This window comes from Lissotriton vulgaris, chromosome 2_1 (genome assembly GCF_964263255.1).
Source record: "Lissotriton vulgaris chromosome 2_1, aLisVul1.2, whole genome shotgun sequence".
Lineage (NCBI taxonomy): Eukaryota > Metazoa > Chordata > Amphibia > Caudata > Salamandridae > Lissotriton > Lissotriton vulgaris.
In genome coordinates, this window is record NC_141687.1 from 978018025 (window position 1) to 978036087 (window position 18063).

The 18063-nt window shown below is 40.3% G+C and overlaps 1 protein-coding gene across 1 annotated transcript in view; it reads left to right on the top strand.

Moving 5' to 3' along the window:
* Positions 1-18063, top strand: part of CSMD2 (CUB and Sushi multiple domains 2) — a 1651801-nt gene that overhangs the window by 1393256 nt on the left and 240482 nt on the right. Inside the window, exons 30-33 of the mRNA XM_086956548.1 lie at positions 3727-3921; positions 5346-5462; positions 15122-15235; positions 17019-17114. Of these exons, the coding sequence (XP_086812674.1) occupies positions 3727-3921; positions 5346-5462; positions 15122-15235; positions 17019-17114 (522 nt within the window). The remainder of the gene's footprint in view (positions 1-3726; positions 3922-5345; positions 5463-15121; positions 15236-17018; positions 17115-18063) is intronic.

The following is an 18063-nucleotide window of genomic DNA, read 5'->3' on the forward strand; positions in this document are numbered from 1 at the left end:
TTAAACTTCAGTGGATTTTTTTAAATTAAACTGCGAAAACTTGACTTGTATAAACTAAATAAATAGCAATTTCTTTTCAACAGCGGAAGCAGTGCAGTCACAAATCAATGAAAACTATGACTCCACACAGCAAATGGGAAAATGGACTCCCATAACTATGGTAACAACCACTTCTCAAAACAAGTATTAAACTAATACAACTAGGACTGCATTAGACCTGGGTAACTATATCCCAGTTAATTTAGGAGAATAATGACAAGAACTGAATGATTCATTTCCTTTGTGGCCAATGATTCTATTGTAGTATGGGAACATTGACTTGAAGGCAGGATGGGATCAAAGATTGCATTTCTCTATGGTTATAGTAACATTAACTATACAATTGGAACCCTACCTCCTTTCATATATTTGAACAGTGATGATAAACAATCGGAATAATGACCTGGGGTAAATGATCACGGCTCAGCTCACTGTGTGGAGAGCATCTCAGAAAATGGGCTTTTACTAACATTTTGGGGCATCAGTCCCTCACTGTGATCAAATCTGAGGTCGTCTACATATACCATATTATTTTTTTACAGAGTTTTATATAGCGCAAACTTGACCGTACCACCAGTTGCGTTACATGAGGACACACATTCATTTTTGTTAGGCACGGGGAGATTACGTGATTTGCCCAGAATCACAGGATGTGCAGTGTCATTGGCGAGACTCAAAACCGGCTCCCCAGATTTGAGGTCGACCGCCCTAGCCGTTAGGCCAACTCCTCTCCCCATTAGAAAAAATGTATGAAATCATCAAATGAATGTGCCTGCTGTTGAGCATAAACCACGACTTAAGTCTGCTGACTTTATTGGGGTAAAAACCACCTGCCCAGTCTGTGAGGGACACAAAGGGGTGCCCCATTCTACGGTCTTGAGCCTGCCCCAGAGCACTGACTGATTTAGAAAAAAATCTTTACAACATATGATTCGAGAGTTATTAAGGGTACATTTTGTGGTGTATCTCTATACCTAAAAAATTCTTCACCCTCAGTCCCGGATGCCGGATGCCGGTGTCAGCAATTGGTCCAGTGGGTGCCCCATGCCCCTTAAGCACTCCACCACCAAAATATGGAAATGATGACCAACTATTTATAAAACATGGCCCGTACATGCTGTAGAGGCTTGTGTCTTATGAGCAGGTCAGCTTCAATGCTGTAGTGCAGAAAATATTTTTCTACAACTCATCAGTTGGCTAATGACCCCACCACAATTTTACACCTCCTCTGGAGAGATACCATAAATAGTCCTTTTAAGTTTGCAAAAATAATGCTGAATATTTTTCTTCTCCCTTATTGGGTCCATACCTAATTCTAAATCATGATAGTGTCCCTGGTTTTTTACTTCCCATTAAGCTAGTGTCAGAGTTTATGCATCCATGAGTCAATGTCTGGGAGACACTTCCTGAAAACATTCTCACCATTTCTGTAGCATTGTAGACCACAGGATTTGTAGGTTGTCTCTATGTTATTAGAACATGCTCTTGTGTCTCCTAATACTTTTCAGTCATGGGTTGACAAATATATATTTAGCTAGGGGGAATGAGAAGACCAAGAATGGTATGTGGATACAGCCTCCCAGCTAACCTACCCAGCACAAACGTTTCACAAAACTATGCTCTATAGATCTGTTGTGTAGTGTTGATAGATGATATAGGAAATAAATTCCCACCCACTCTATTAGTATCATGTGTCTTCATCAGGTCTCATCCTGCTGTACTAAATGGCAAGATGGGCTCAACTTCATCTGGGGAATATTTAGATATTTCTTTTATCAGGATCTCATGATTGAAGATTCACAGTGACAGGTGTTCCGTCTGCCCAAATTAAAGCGTATAGATGACTATTCCTTCTAAACAGGGTGGATAGTTTGGGGAGTACATACACCCCTTTTTTGACAAACTCTAAGTCCGACAGTTAGGCTCTCGTTACGAGTTGGCTGGTAATTGGAGTGATATTTGCAGCACCTGATAAAGTGCAATGTCTTCTGTAGTTTATCAGGTGCAATACATGCCAACCAATTACAAGATTCCCCCCGATAATTGGGAATAGCATGCAGATTTTGGTGCCTACCTCACCAATATATATCCTGGTATTCACAGAGTTTCCTCCCCTGATAAAGAGCAGCAGATTTGATCTGCCAAAATGTATATGATGATGTAATTATTATCACAATACCTGTAATTCTAGTATGTTTGGTACTAGGAAATACTGCATATATCAGAATATAATCAACAACTCAAAATTAGGGTCTTAGTCTTGTTTTTAAGGGTGTATCTCGGACTGAAAGTAAACATCTGTAGATCCTAATGACCCCACCTGTACATAATTTCTTGCAAGCTTGAGTGTCTCTTTGGCCTTGTAGTCTGCACTTTGACCTTGCTTGTGACCAGAACTCTTTTGAAGCTGGCATCTAAAAGGATGAAGTTTATCTCCCATCCTTGTTCCTCCTGTCTGAAGGGCTTGCCAAACTGCAAAGCATCCAGATAACGGAGGACTGGCTCACCAGCCATTTTGAGAACTCTAGACCAACAAGAAAAATAAAAAAACGCTGAGCCACGATAAAGACTGGCAAACTGGACCAGATTAGTATTTCAAGCATCAAAATCAGACTTGGTGTCATTGCCTGGTGGGTACACAATGACCAATTAATCTATGCACCCATTGCCACAAGAAAGACCACAGGAGAGCTTGGGCCATAAGTTGTGTGATAGGAAAGCGCATGCCTCAATAATGCATGCCTTAACCATGCGGTCTATGCTCAGAACCAAGCTGCCCTTTGCTATTACTCTCATGCAGTGCTCCCCTGGCCTTAGGGTAGGTTTATAATGCTAAAATGATCACATACCTACATACGTATTACACAGATACATATTTGTATAAAAACCCTGACTGCTCCTCTACTTTTATTGACAGCACTTACATATGTACTATATTGAATCTGCTACCGACCTTCACATCACTTCCCACGAGCTCATCCATGACTACTTAACTATACCTACCCCTGAAGAAACTACAGATTTATTGCAGGCCTAGAATCCACTGTTCTCTCAGCAAGGAGCACCGAAATGTCACAGTAAAATGGACTCGCTCTCAAAAGGATTACTTCACAATACCCTGAATTATTGGGGGACATATATTTAGGAATCTGTAAAACAACCTTCATGGTACTGTGTCTGCTAGACAATATGTGGAGTTGAGTGTGTTCAATGCCTCTATAGTCCCATTGTCTTAGTCAATGTTAAAGGTGGGTAAAGTAGTGTGAATAGCACTTACTGGAGGCTGATCAGTATGATTTACAACGGACGACTAATTTGGAGGAATCACTAGCTCGCTATCACATGAATGTTGTTCCTTCGGATAGCTATTTTTTATAAGGTCTGCTTTAGGAGTAAAGAGACTATGAACTGTTTTGAGGAGCTCATTTGACTGTTTTTTTTATATTATGATTCTCTCTTGGCAGAATTTTGAGTTTGCTACCTTCAACAGATTATGAGAGCTAGAACTCTCATAAGAGATCTAATGACTGGGCTTTTGTTAAATATATTAGCATAGTATATAGTCCTTTTGCTTAGGTCGTATTGATTGAACTGATTTGGCTTTGCTGTAAAAGTTAGTGTCTTAAGATGATTCCACAAAGACCCCTAAATTCAGTCACTAACTTCTGCTTTACTTTTCTTTGGCAGAGAACCCACGTGAATCCTGCTTTGATCCAGGTGCTGTGAAGAATGGAACAAGAGTGGGGACAGACCTCAAGCTGGGATCCAGCATGACCTACTATTGTGATGGTGGCTATGACATTGATGGATTCTCCACCCTGACATGTGTCATGGGTGGGGATGGTAAACCATTGTGGAACAAACCTAGACCAAGTTGCATAGGTAAAGTCATTGGCCTCTTATTGTGAGAGTTGAATTCACAGTTCTAACCAAAGCCTCTGTCCCTTGTTCTTAGTTTGGCTTTCCTTGTCAGTGTCTTCTTCTCTGAGTGTCTGATATGTACTCAATACCCCTCAATATTCCCTTGCTTCAAAGGTTTGCTGTGCTCCATTGTGCCACTTTTACCCCAGCTTCTATTTGCTCACCAATCTATTGTTGGTTCTCATCCTCTCTTTGCACGTCAGTCTCTTCTTGTGCTTCAATGTCTCCATTTTCATCATTCAGCATTTGTTCCATACTCTGTCCTTAAAAAACTATATTTACTCCTTAATATGTATTTGATCCCCAGCAAGTCTTTCCTCCTAACTCCTAAGAATTCCTTTGTCTCAGTCTGAGTTTGTTACTAGGTCTCCAAGTCCCGGGCCCCAATTTATTTCTCAGCCTTTAGTTACGGAACAGTTTCTCTTGACCACTCTCGCTGTTTTGCTTCACAATCTTACTTTTCTCCTGAGTTTCCCTTTGGCCCTCATTCTGTTCTTGGGTTTGCATCTGCCCTTTTTTATCATTCTGTCACTATTCACTGTATTTGTTACACAAACAATTGTTTTTCTATTTGGTTGCCTGTTGCTCCACTATCTAGATTTTCTTATTCGTCTGCTTTCACTGTTCTATTTTCATGTGCTCGTTAGACTGTATATATACGTCTCATTCCACATAGAGTTTGCTCTTCGGTCATCACTGGTTTCTCTGTTGGGTTTCCTTAGGCTATTGTTTTCTCCTCCCTCATTCTATATTTTCTTCCAACTTGATCCTAGTAAGCATTTGCCCTCAGTCATTGCTTCTCACTCTGCAATCGCTTATCAACCTGTGTTTATACCTATCAATCTATTTTGACTTTTTAGAATATCTGATTCTCAGTCTTTCTCTGTGTTTCAAACTGTCCCTGCTCCTAGCCTCTCCTTGATTCTCACTCACAGCCTGCCATTTACATTATTTTACATTGCTTTCTTAAATTGAGTGATGGTAAAGTGGCATGGTTGTAATGCTGATTTAAGGAAGGGGCCTTCAAAGTATCAAGATATTCATCCATGCTTCATGGATGCTCTCATATAATAGATTACCCTACAGGGATTATCACTGAAACTCATTTACATAACCGTTGATAATCCTGAAAATATGCCATGGATATCCTGGATATACGTAGGATGCCTCTGTTTTTATACCCGTGTGCATTTACAATTTTTCTTACAATAATTGAGGTTTCTTTCTGCATACTTTTTTTCACCCTTTCATCATTCAAGATATAAATGGTACCAAGTGTGGTTCTGAAAAATCATGATCTCAGTTTAAGGAATTTTGGGCTATTTTGTTGAAAGTAAATTTAAGTCACACTTTTCCAATCTGTGTCTCCCTATTCTTTCTCTCAGCCCCCTGTGGAGGACAATACGTTGGTTCAGATGGGGTTGTCCTGTCCCCAAACTACCCACAGAATTATACCACCGGACAAGTTTGTTCATATTTCATTGTGGTTCCCAAAGATTACGGTAAGTTTGTCTCATATAACTTGTCTACATCACTCTATAGGATAAACATGAAACCATATTCTTCTTCTTCTTCTTTCAGACTTTTGAGGTCACTGCGACTACAGTGAAACAATGAAACGTTTAATAAAGGCAGTACACTCACTATAAAAGGGGTGATCACAAACATCAGTTCTCTTTTTCATATAGCAAGGGTCCTCTGGTAAAATTATTACCATGCATTGCAATACTTGGTAAAGTGAGATAATCATAAGTGGTTGAATCTGAAACCCATACTTCTGAGCTTCAGTCACATTAGCAATTCACTGATCTCCATTGATAATTGAAAATGTTGACTCCGTTTAATCTGTGCGAATCTTGAACTAGACATACAGAAAGAAATAACAAAACACAATTCAAAGTAATTCAATAATTTTTTAAAGCTGAAAAACTAAATAAATATATTGTAGCCAAACTAATTGTGCACTACTCACAAAATACAACACAACAGAAATTATACATACCATTTGAGGAAAAAGAGACACCCGCTACAAACTAAAACATAGAAAATCGTACATACCACTAGAAATTGTTTTTAACTATTGTGCCTGCACTCAGAATGTTTTCTCTTAGTATTTTGTTTTTAGAGACATGGTAAAAAAGATATCTATCCGCTCAGCTTTACACAGTATGTATTAAGTAAACAATAGAATATATCTTATACAAGGTGTACTTTTATGTTTATCAACAAAAAATAGAACCTATTCATCAAAGTAGACTTAGTACACTTTCCTGCTGCCAGAACAAGATCACTAAAGTAATTTTTTGAAGTCCTAATAGTGATCCAAGACAGGCCAAGGACCACCCAATTATATAGACCTCTGTGTATTTGGAAAAAGTTATTTGAGGAAAAGGCATGCGAATCCATTAGGTTTGGTAATGGTGGTGGTCACTATATCGACTTTCTGTCTCCAATCGTCTAACAAGTACATGAGACAATCCTAAGGACAAAGTGTCTGCGTTGCTCAGAACCCGCTGCCACAGAAGAAATGAGAGGCTGCGAGGGAGTGCTTCATAGCGTGAAGTGGCTTCGCACACTTAGGATACTACAGGACTCTGTCTGCCGGGGCAGGACTACATTGCCCACAACTCCCTGCCATAGGAGAAAGAAGGGCCCATGGGGGGGTGCTTTACAGCACAAGGCGTCTTTCTGCATGTGAGTATCATGCAGGACGCAGCTATTCAGAGCCCGGGAGAAGACAAGTCCAAGAGCGGGCCTGTCTGCGCTCGTCAGAGTCCGGAAGGGGCTTCAGCTCCCATTTGTTCCATGAAGTTATTTGTATTCTTCATATCTTTCACCACCAAAGCAAATATGGGGAAAAGGAAGGCAATTGAACCTTCCGGTAAGGAAGGTTTACTACTAATTACATAACTAATTTTTTATCTAATGCTTTGTGGGATTATCAACATGAACTTGATGCAGTTACAGTGCAGATAAACAATGCCACCGGGACTAACAAGAAACACTTGAGGCCACCACCAGTAATTACATTACTGGTCCCAGACCCCACATACATTGCTAACTTAATCACATTCTGGCAGATCTGACAGCAGAATTAGCAGATCTAGCCCATGTGTATCTGACATGACGGAGACTATTGGAGAGGCTGACATCCAGGGAGAAAAGTTTCAATTCATCGTGCATCTCACCCACAACTAAGAAAAAAACCGGTATGGTTGTTCCAACTAATGGACGTGTCAAATGCAGTCCAACTGTAACAGTAAAAATTCTCCTGAAGCAGTCCTGTCCAAAAGGAATTCGAATTCTGCTTATGTTGCGCTTGAAAAATTGGAGGAACGGCTGGTTGGCTTTTTGGAAACTGTATCAACTTGGGGCAATAGAAAATCTACTGATAAAACTTCACTCCAATGGGGGCATCCAACCTGCTTAAACATGGGATGATAGTCTTTACCATCAAGACTCTGCCCCAAGCAGGGACCTTTGGCCAGCATTGTCCCCGCACAAAGCAGCAACATTGAGAGTTGTCATATGAGAGTTGAGAATCAGCCTAAATTTTGACCTTCCACCTGCTGCTACACCCTATACTATCATTTTGAAAGGTATTCCTCCTCTAGCCCCTGGTAAAGCAGAAAGGCATGACCAATTACTCAACAAGGTCCCTCATTTGTTTAACATTCGGCTGAAAAACAGTTCTACCCTACACAGGGATATCAATGTGGTTTAAATTATTGCATGGATTGGAAATATCCCTTAATCAGATGAATGTGATTGTGTCATTGTTAATTTTAGGACTGGGCTTATAGGGAAATGACTCGCTTCGAGCCTTAATAACTGTATAGAGACCCAAAGCAGACTAGTAGATGTCCCCATGGGATTGTTTTATAGACCAAAGGCTGCTTATGACTCACAAGTCAATCCCAGGTTCAAGGGCATGGGGAGATGCTACTTTACCACCCCTTCTCTCACTTGGTAACAGATCTGCTGCCCTTGACCAGTGTGATCTTGTAGACTGAAAAATAACACCTTGTGCTGCCCTTGATACGTCTAGGTGTTGTGATGCTTTACATAGCCATGTTGGTGGTATGAATACTATATGTGGCTATAATCACCCTGGTCACTCTTGCAAAACGTCAGGCAATTGTGTGATTTCTGGACCAAAGACAACGGGGAAGTAGGAACATGGAATGTGAGCGGTTTAGGTTCCAAAATGTGTCATTTTAAATGGTTAGATCAAATATAGAGTCACATCATTATTAAACTTCAAGAGACATGGTCGGTTAATCTGGGACACATACACGTTTATATGCCGTACTTTACAGCAGCTAGCAGGTAGGCTCTCAGGTAGGGTCTATGGTGGGTTATTAACCCTGATATCCATGTCATTTCTTGACCTTGTTATTAGAGCGGACTTGAGATCTTGTAACTTTCAACTCCTTTGGCTGAAGTAGCGCACCAAGAAGCCTTTGGTTATTAATTATTATAAACCCTGACATTATTATTATTATTATTATTATTATTATTATTATTATTATTATTATTATTATTATTATTATTATTATTATTAATATAACAACTGTAATATCAATAATACTGTGGGGAGGGAGCTAGAGAGATTTTTCACCCATTCTGGGGAGTGTTTCTCTACTAAGGATGGGTGATTTTAATATCGGTTGCGTGATCGAGCTGGCATGGCATTTTGTGCCTCAAGTGATATTTATGGTGAAACTTTAATGCACTTCAGCCACAATCCCTTAGGGGATGCTCTTAATGACCTTTTTGTTAAGTACTGACTGCACTTTAGCTTTGGCTCACTTGCTCTTTCTCCTAGTCTAAAGCCAGCATATACAGATAGGGACTGCTGTAGTATTGACTTAATTTTGTTCACAGAGGATGTACAGGGGCTTCTCTCAGGGTACGACGTTCAAGAAAATGCGCTTAGCGATGACAACTTTCTTGTAACTTTCCTTACTTGTTGTACACCACATATGAAAACCAGTGGGGTATCTTTGTGCATTTTCGTTACCAAAAATAAAGGTGTATTATAGAAATGGGAAAAGATTGACAAACAGAAGTTGTTTAGTAGAACTGCCACACACAATTGAGAGGCACACCATATGTGTTTGGATGTTGATGGGGGCCCCACTGAGAGTACAACATGCTTCAACATTTTTATGCATATCAGTGGGGAGAGGCTTACCTTTCAGATTGTGGCCTTTTGGATGGCTTTATTAAAATCTATTAAAATGGTTCCACGAGGTGTTAAACTTGTCAGGATGTGTCATAGGTGCTATAGGTTAGCTCTTGCGACAAGGTAACGTGAGATCAGGTCTGAGGCCTGAGCCCCTGATAGCAGCAATTATTTTGAAAGATTCTCTGCTGTTTTGGAGAGTGATAAATAGCCCTTTCTTTATTAACCACGCTGAGACAGAAATCAGTACGGGTATTGCCCCCGATGGACGGGTACAGCACTTTAAAGAGGTGTATGGCAACTCAAAACCATTAAACCATCCTGGTGTCTCAACCGTGGGAGATCCAATGGTATAGGAATAATGATCTAGCAATGCATAATGGGTGGTACACTGCTATTTTTAATGACAACAAAGGCTGCCAAAGTTCAGAAATCTCGTAGAGTATTGTTTCAAGGTCAGTACCAATCTTCAGAAGAGAATCTAGTCTTCTAAAGTGAACCCCATTCTTCAAAGGGAATCTTTCAAAATTCTGGTGTTGAGCGCGCCGTCCTCATCATTGCTTTGGCCAGTTAGCAGTTTAAAAGTAGTACATACCTGTGGCCCAAACAGATACCTGCGAAGTGAACAAGGATTAGAATAAAAAAACTCAATTTTGCCAGTACAGGAACAAATGTTTCTACAAGGGGTAATGTATTTGTTTCAGACTTTCTACACATTCCAAGTCCTAAAGACTTGCGTATAATTGTTCATCTGTTCTAAGAAACAACACCTATTATGGTAGATATGAGCATTATTTACTATGTACCAAATAGGGTAGGAGTTTCCAACACAGAGCCGCAGGAGATATAGTATTAAAAGAAGGTAACTTTGCAGATAATAAATCTAAATTTGAATAAATTATCTTTGGTTCATATAAAAATCTGGCATGAATTCTGTTGCTCATGTACCCATATTGGAAACATCTGATTTAATGAATTTTGAAGCCCCACATTCTGCTAAAGATGCAGTCAAGTTGGAAGGCTACTTTGAAATGATTAAAAAATCCCCTCCCATTGAAAATACGTACCCTTGCTGATTTGCTCTCATTTCGCAGGGCTGTCAAGACTTTTTTGTTTCCCTAGATTTATCTTTCTCATCAGTCCACTCTTTTAAGCTTGTGTTATGTTGTTCCCTTGTCAGGCGCCGGGACGCTCCTTCGCTGGAGCAGCTGTGCGCGTAATAAAGGTTCATAACATAACATAACAGTAAAAAAAACATTGACCCCATTTGCAAATGTTTATCTAATGCAGTTAAATCATGAGGCTTGATGATGGCGGAGGGAGAACGTCATCTTATTAGGAGGTGGCTTTGAGCAGGTCAGAATTTTGACATGATCTGTTGGGGAGATAATGTTAAAGGATGACCAGTTAGTGGTGTGGTGGCTAGGTCTAGGTAATGGTGTGGATGCTGATTATGAGCTGGTGATATTGGATCTGATTTTGTTGATTTTCGTAGTGAAGAAGCAGTTGATAGCATTATATCTGTAAGCTGATAGTGGCACACTGTTTAGTCGTCCTACAGAGGACTTAAGCAATGATTGCTCCTTTGATAGTGATCTTCTACTAGGTGTCTTTAGTTGTGATGATGACAAAATGATAGTTGAGCTGAGTGCTTTCAGAAAGGTAAGGTACTCCTGGCATTTTGATCTTATTCATTTCTTATCCTGTCTTGCTATGAAGTGTCTGTTTTTGCTACATTTGTGAGTGTACCAGGGTGTTGGTGATGGCTTAGGTTTAAAGGTGTGACATTTTAGAGGAGCATACCATTCTAAGTGCTTCTTCAAAGTGGAGTTTTCGATGTTGTGAACTGTCTTGACATCTGTAGAGAACTGCAAGTGTTGGGCAGATTATTAACTTTTTCTCAAGAGTTCTTCTAGATCGATGTTCTTGAAGGAACAGAAGAAAACGTTATACTTTTTTCTGTTCCCCTTCATGTGAGACAGTAGCATGTGTGAAGGAAATGGGACAGTGAGGTGACCTGCTCAGTCTAGGAGAATTGTGGGCTGTCAGTTGATGTTGGGGGATTTAGAGAGAATGATGTCCAAAGTGTTGCCTTTGGAGTGAGTTGGGTTGGTGATGTGGTGTTTTGTTTCTAGCGTGCAGAGTAGCGAGAGATGCTTCTGAACAAAGAGAGGGAAACTGTTTTTTTTAGAAGCACAGATAATTAGAAGCAAACAATTGTGCATGGAACATAGTAAAATGATGTTCAAGGGCGGCAAACCTTTGAGTTTTATCTTTAAGTTGAAAGGGCCAGTCTAGCCTTTTATCTGGGCTTCTCATAATATACTACTTGGAGCACTTTTACATTTACACAAGGACCCGCAAAGAGTTGAACATGTGTCTTATGATTTTCCAAAGTTTCCTAGCACACATTTAAAAATAATAGGAAGATGTGCCAATGTGTGTTTCCTGAATACAAACTGCTTTGCTTCTAGTCTTGCAACTTAGTTGTAGTAATAGTTTAAGAGTCATGACAAGCACTTAACTAGCATGGATGTGTAATTAATAATTGAGTTAATGTATAGGGAACTCCCACTGATGAGAGGACATCCTTCCAATTTCCACTAACAGTCAAATCCTAAACACTTCTATTATATGTATTTATCATTATATGAATGATTATGGTTGCAACACAGGTCTTTAGGTCATTTAGATGTGAAACCAGGGTATGATTTGCTTAGAACTATGCCTGGGCAAAATGTACATTAGACAAGCATAATCTTACATAGTTCCTGTTTTTTTTTTAAATTTTGGATTGTGTGCATTAGCTATGATTTTTGTCCTCCAGCTGTTATGCTTTTTCATGCCATTTTCACTTAAATATCTGCAAAGAGATATTTTCTATTCTAATCACACTTCTGTCTGTATCTCACAAGGCTTTTGCATGCAAGTATATCCTCGCATACAATTTTTACGCAAATAACTAGTGAAATGCATTTCACATACTCAGAATGTTTGGTAAAATTACGTTTCCAATTGAAAATGTGGTCTATTTAAACCCAGCCCTACATAGAACATTAGTTTGTTTGCTATTAATCATAGGGGAATGAATCACTAGTGGCCAAGAACCAGATTCTCACATGTGACCAAGAACCTCAGCCACACTAAAACAGTACGTGGTATATGTTTTCTTTGCTCATGTGGTCTGGTGGATAGTGTCATCATCATGTCATAATCACTTGAGTGTTCGGTTCTCCAAGTGTTTTACCAACCTTCACCAGGAGGGAGATTGTGTGTGTGGTTCGCAATTGTGAAGTCTGACTAGTGATTAGGAATACCTACTATCCTGTATAACATGTATGACAGGAACATGATTCAAAGAAAAAGCAGTGTGTAAGTGGATTGGTAATTGGTCCACAGCACCTAGTGAGGGGTTGACATGTTGTAGCCTTAGTATTGCTCTTTTGAGTCAGGTGGACTGAAGACTCCTTTATAAGTCATCGGTAAAGACTGCACCTATGACAACGTAAACTGTGGGCCATTGTGCTTACTCACAAAGAAGGGTGAGTGAATGTGCTCACCCCCTCTCTAATAATGGGGTTCCAAAGTTTGAAGACCACCTTACGCTCTATGGTCCTGAAGAAAGTGACCTGACTCATAAAAGCAATCCTAAGGCAAAAACATGTCGACTCCCTCACTAGGTGCAATGGACCAATTACCGATACACTTAAGCATCGCTTTTTCTTTTAATCATGTCCCTGTCGACTCCTGATAAAGTTTCCTTATACAGGATAGGAGATGTTCGTGATCACTAGTCACGCTTCAATACTGGGAACCACACAGACAGTCTCCCTCCTGGTGGAGATTGGTAAATCACTTGGAGAACCGAACCCTCAAGCGATTATGATCCTATGATGACCCTATCCACCTGACACAAATTATAACAAGAGGGGGAGAGAGAGAGTCAGTGGATTCAGTCTCCCGGGTCATATGAATAAACAAAGTGGAATCCACTCAGAGTGATAGTGATCCCTAGAGTGATGGGGAACACACAGTGTTGTTTAAATGCCCCTCACACACCAACAGGCCCCTTGGTGTCATGCTTCATCATCGGGGCCTTCGCACCCCTCTACGGGATGCGGCGTGCTACGACTCGCGGATACGCAGGAGCACTTGAAGTGAACTATGTGTGGGGGTGTGTGTTTTGTTACAAAAGTGTGAGTGAGGTGAGGTGAACAAAAAGGTGAATGGTTAAAAAATACCTGGCACGTGGGAGGAAAAAATACTTTATTTAAATCCCCGGCTGGTATTATTAAAACAAAAGTGCAGGGCGTGGTTTAAATAGATACATATTAGGGTATCCAGACCACTGTATCAAGATGTCAACATGTTTCGGAGGTCACAGCCCCCTTCTTCAGGACAAGGGTTAATGCACTTACCCTCCCCTTACTCACATGTAAAATATAAAAGTGTTTTAAAAATTACCACAATGTGTAATGTTCCTAACAATGTTATTATGTTAGTGAATGTCGTTGCGTTCATCGGAGCCGCGTTGAGGGAAGGCAGGCGATTAGCTGTTGCAGTAACTGTTGTTTCTGATTAGAAAGGAAGGATTCCCCAATATACGCTTAGGCTCATGAAGTCCTGTAGTTGGGAACTTTAAGTTCTTACGCCAATTGGGCGTAACGACATTCACTAACATAATAACATTGTTAGGAACATTACACATTGTGGTAATTTTTAAAACACTTTTATATTTTACATGTGAGTAAGGGGAGGGTAAGTGCATTAACCCTTGTCCTGAAGAAGGGGGCTGTGACCTCTGAAACATGTTGACATCTTGATACAGTGGTCTGGATACCCTAATATGTATCTATTTAAACCACGCCCTGCACTTTTGTTTTAATAATACCAGCCGGGGATTTAAATAAAGTATTTTTTCCTCCCACGTGCCAGGTATTTTTTAACCATTCACCTTTTTGTTCACCTCACCTCACTCACACTTTTGTAACAAAACACACCCCCCCACACATAGTTCACTTCAAGTGCTCCTGCGTATCCGCGAGTCGTAGCACGCCGCATCCCGTAGAGGGGTGCGAAGGCCCCGATGATGAAGCATGACACCAAGGGGCCTGTTGGTGTGTGAGGGGCATTTAAACAACACTGTGTGTTCCCCATCACTCTAGGGATCACTATCACTCTGAGTGGATTCCACTTTGCCTATCCACCTGACCTCACGAGCTGAGAAAACATATACCACTCACTGTGTTAGTGTGGTTGAGGGTCTCCGTTACAACACATGTGAGATTGGCTCTTCGCCACTAGTGATTTATTCCCCTATGACTGTTAGCTCCTTAATACTGGAAGATGAGTGTATCTCTGCTTCTCTCTCCCTTACATTGATTTGGACATTAGTTTGTTTTTCCAAGTAGGCTAATAGTTATCTATATATGTTTAACATCACAAAAGGTGAATTTCATAGTGATTAGGTACTCAGTTAACTTCACTGAAAGTGATCGTGGGGTGCAATCTTTTAACACATCTTTAAACTGTTTCATGGTCAAAACGAGAGGAATAACGTTTTGAAATCTTACCAGCAGAGGGTAGAAACAGTGACACACATCGATACGTCTTCTGCAACTCAATGTACAATATAAATCACACAATCAAGCTAATTTATGTTATACATCTATACCTTAAGCAACGTGTACATGGACGGTGGCACTAAATTGCTATGTCGATCTTTGCCGTCCTACTTCATTCTGCCCAGTGAGGAGTTGCACCAAAAAGGGAGCCCTCATCCTACGTTCAGAACAAAGAAGCATACAGGAGTCACTAACCACCATTTTATGGACAACATTTTAAACAGATTTCTAGGAGCTAGATTGGACACATGAACATGCAAATGTAATTAATTGATTCAGCAGAAATCAGCAACTTGAGGGCCAAAGCTTTATCCTGTGTTGCACTTTCTTTGTGTTTACTCTCTTTTAGTGGTATTTGGGCAGTTTGCCTTCTTCCAGACGGCTCTGAACGATGTTGTGGAAGTGCATGATGGAGCCAACGCGCACGCCCGCCTCCTGAGTTCTCTGTCCGGTTCTCACACTGGTATGGATTATTTTACTGGACAAATGTTTACAAAAGAGTCAGCACCGATGCACTGTTAATACCACCATATTCACGGTAGCCTCTTTTTTCTGTCTATGTGTTACTTCTCATAAACGTTGCTACGAAGTTTGTACTTGACCCTCATAGCCTAGTGAAGTTGTGAAACTTCAGCTTGTTGAAGAGGTACGGAGATTTCCGCCTTCAGCTAAATTCACCAGTCTTGAGGTAAAACTTGGCAGGTCCCATTGCCTTGTGCTGGGTGTCTTCTGGGGGAGACACCCTTCTCCCGGAAAACGTAAGGTGAGAGTCATCAAAGTCTCCTTGCCTAGGTATGAGGTACAGAGAGGTGGACAGTATGTGGGTTAGTGGATGTGTGAAATGTGCATAATTTACTTTTGAATAAATATGTGTCATGTCAGGAAGATTAGGTGAAATTATGCATAATTATGAGAATTGCCAATCGGTCATTCAGCGCTATAGTGTAGTGCGAAAAGAATCCTTGCATAATTTTTTGACACAAGGACACATTTTTGTGTAACAAAAAAAAACACAAAAACAAATTCTGCGAACAGCAGCTGCTTACTTTCTAGTTGTTTCTCTTGTGCCTGCACTATGATTTTTCTGCAAACTGCAGCGTGATTCAGCAAGTGACATAATGGCGTAATCCTTGGAAATTTGCCTACCAAGGATAAAACAAAATTTCTGAAATTACGCAACATACATAATTTAAATTTTGCTTGGGCTGTTGATGTTAGAAAGTGCCACTCCAGCAACAGACATCTTGCTTGACGAACTAGCGACTTTGCCTCTTGTGTGAATCACCGGATAGAGGCTGCTGTAAGGTGTAGGAGGTCACCAACTAGTTTGCAGACCCTTCACAACATGCAGGATGGCTTCTCTCTTCCTCCAAGGACCGCTGAGATGCCGGTTTTTGTTTTTAAGCTGGCAAGCTTCGAACTTCTTGAAGCTTGTGAAATAAAAAACAAATGCAAAGTTGAGCAGCACAGCTTTGCTACAATCTCTATCATAGGCGGAGTAGAGAAGATTAATAATGTTGGAACACATTTTGGCATGAAGCTGAGACCCTGACAGATGTTTTCAAATGTTCCTGAAAATGAGATGCTGTAAGAATGGTACGCCAAGGAGATATCATTGTAAGAGCAGGAGAAGAGATTTTATAAGAATTAAGTAATGCTTAATAAGGTCGGTGAGGGATTGAAAAGATAGATAGCAGATAGGATGGCCAGCAAGTAGCTATAAAAAGGAAGGCAATATTTATAGGGAGAATTAGAGGGAAACGTAGATTTATGGATCAGTGATTGGGTGGGTGGGTGGGTTATTGGGTGGATGGATGGATGGATGGATGGATGGACGGATGGATGGATGGATTGATGGATGGATGGATGGATGGATGGATGGATGGATGGATCTATCTATCTATCTTCCATTGTTCCAAGGTTGGTAAATTGAGTAGCATTAAATTGGGAATAGCAACTTCTGGTTTGTAAAGTGATCAGAGATAGTAATATAACATCAAGCTATATGTAGAAAACTTTAAGGGAGCAGACATTTAATAAACAAACAGCAATAGGTATACTTACGTTTACCACCAGATAAAAAAAAATCAGGGAAATTGAAAATTGTGTTTTGACTATTTTTTTACAGATTTTGGGTTGGATTTTATTGTTGTCTGGTTCTGAAACCGTAATAGAAGTTTTATTTTTATAAAATGACTGTTGTGTGTTTAAAATATAACCCATTTGCTGTCTCTGTGTTTCAACAGGGGAATCGCTGCCATTAGCAACTTCCAATCAGATCTTGATCAAATTCAGCTCGAAGGGCCAAGCAACTGCCAAAGGATTCCACTTTGTCTACCAAGGTAGGTCAGACGCAGGGTAAACGTCTCGTGCATTGAAGGGCCACAAGCCTTTAGTAACCCTGTCATCATACGATCAGAGGGCAATGTGTCTGTAGTCAGGAGCATACCAAAGAAGAACATTGAGATGGGTGACTGTGAATTAACAGTGAGGACAGAATATATTTCACAGAAGAAGCTATGTGTGCTGGGTTGTGATCTAGGAGCCCACGCCTAGGAATGTTTAATACCTTGCACAATAAAAGGACAACACGATATGAAAGAGTACACGGGACAATGCCATTGGTATTCAAAAGCATGCATCCTACTTTACTATAATGAAGACTATATGAAATCAGAACATGTCTTGAATAGGAAAATGTCATTACTTGCTTGTAATACCGTGTCATAAAAGATCAGAGGTATCAGAATTCCACCTTCCCTCCATGGTGAGGTGATAGTTCCTCTCTTCCTTCTCGAAGACCCTCTCTATCACTGTTATGTCGCAGCAACATCTTTGCTTGCATTCCCGTTTCTGTACCATCAGCGGCACAATTTTAAGTCCAAGAATGAAAAAATAGATCTGAATGACCTACTCATGTCTGACCTTATTTTTTGTAAAGTGCATACACCAACTTATTATTTGGAATAATGGACCCAGAAACAGAACATTAAGAGGAGTATTCCAACTTACTTCGCAGTTCTGTAACCTCATAGAGGCACATAGCCTGCAGCCTTCTTCCTGTGAATGGTCTCACAACACTTTGACGACTGGCAGTATCTATATTGTGCACAGTTAAAATTACATTACCTCGTATTTAATGCTAAGATCTGGTGACCAATCGACTGCTATGCATGTGGCAGATTACGCAGCTTGGTAGTGATGATAATAACTGACATCTGGTGTATAAAGACCTACAGGTGTTGTTAGAAGGTGGATTATTAGTAGAGGTAAGTACAAACTTATCGCTAG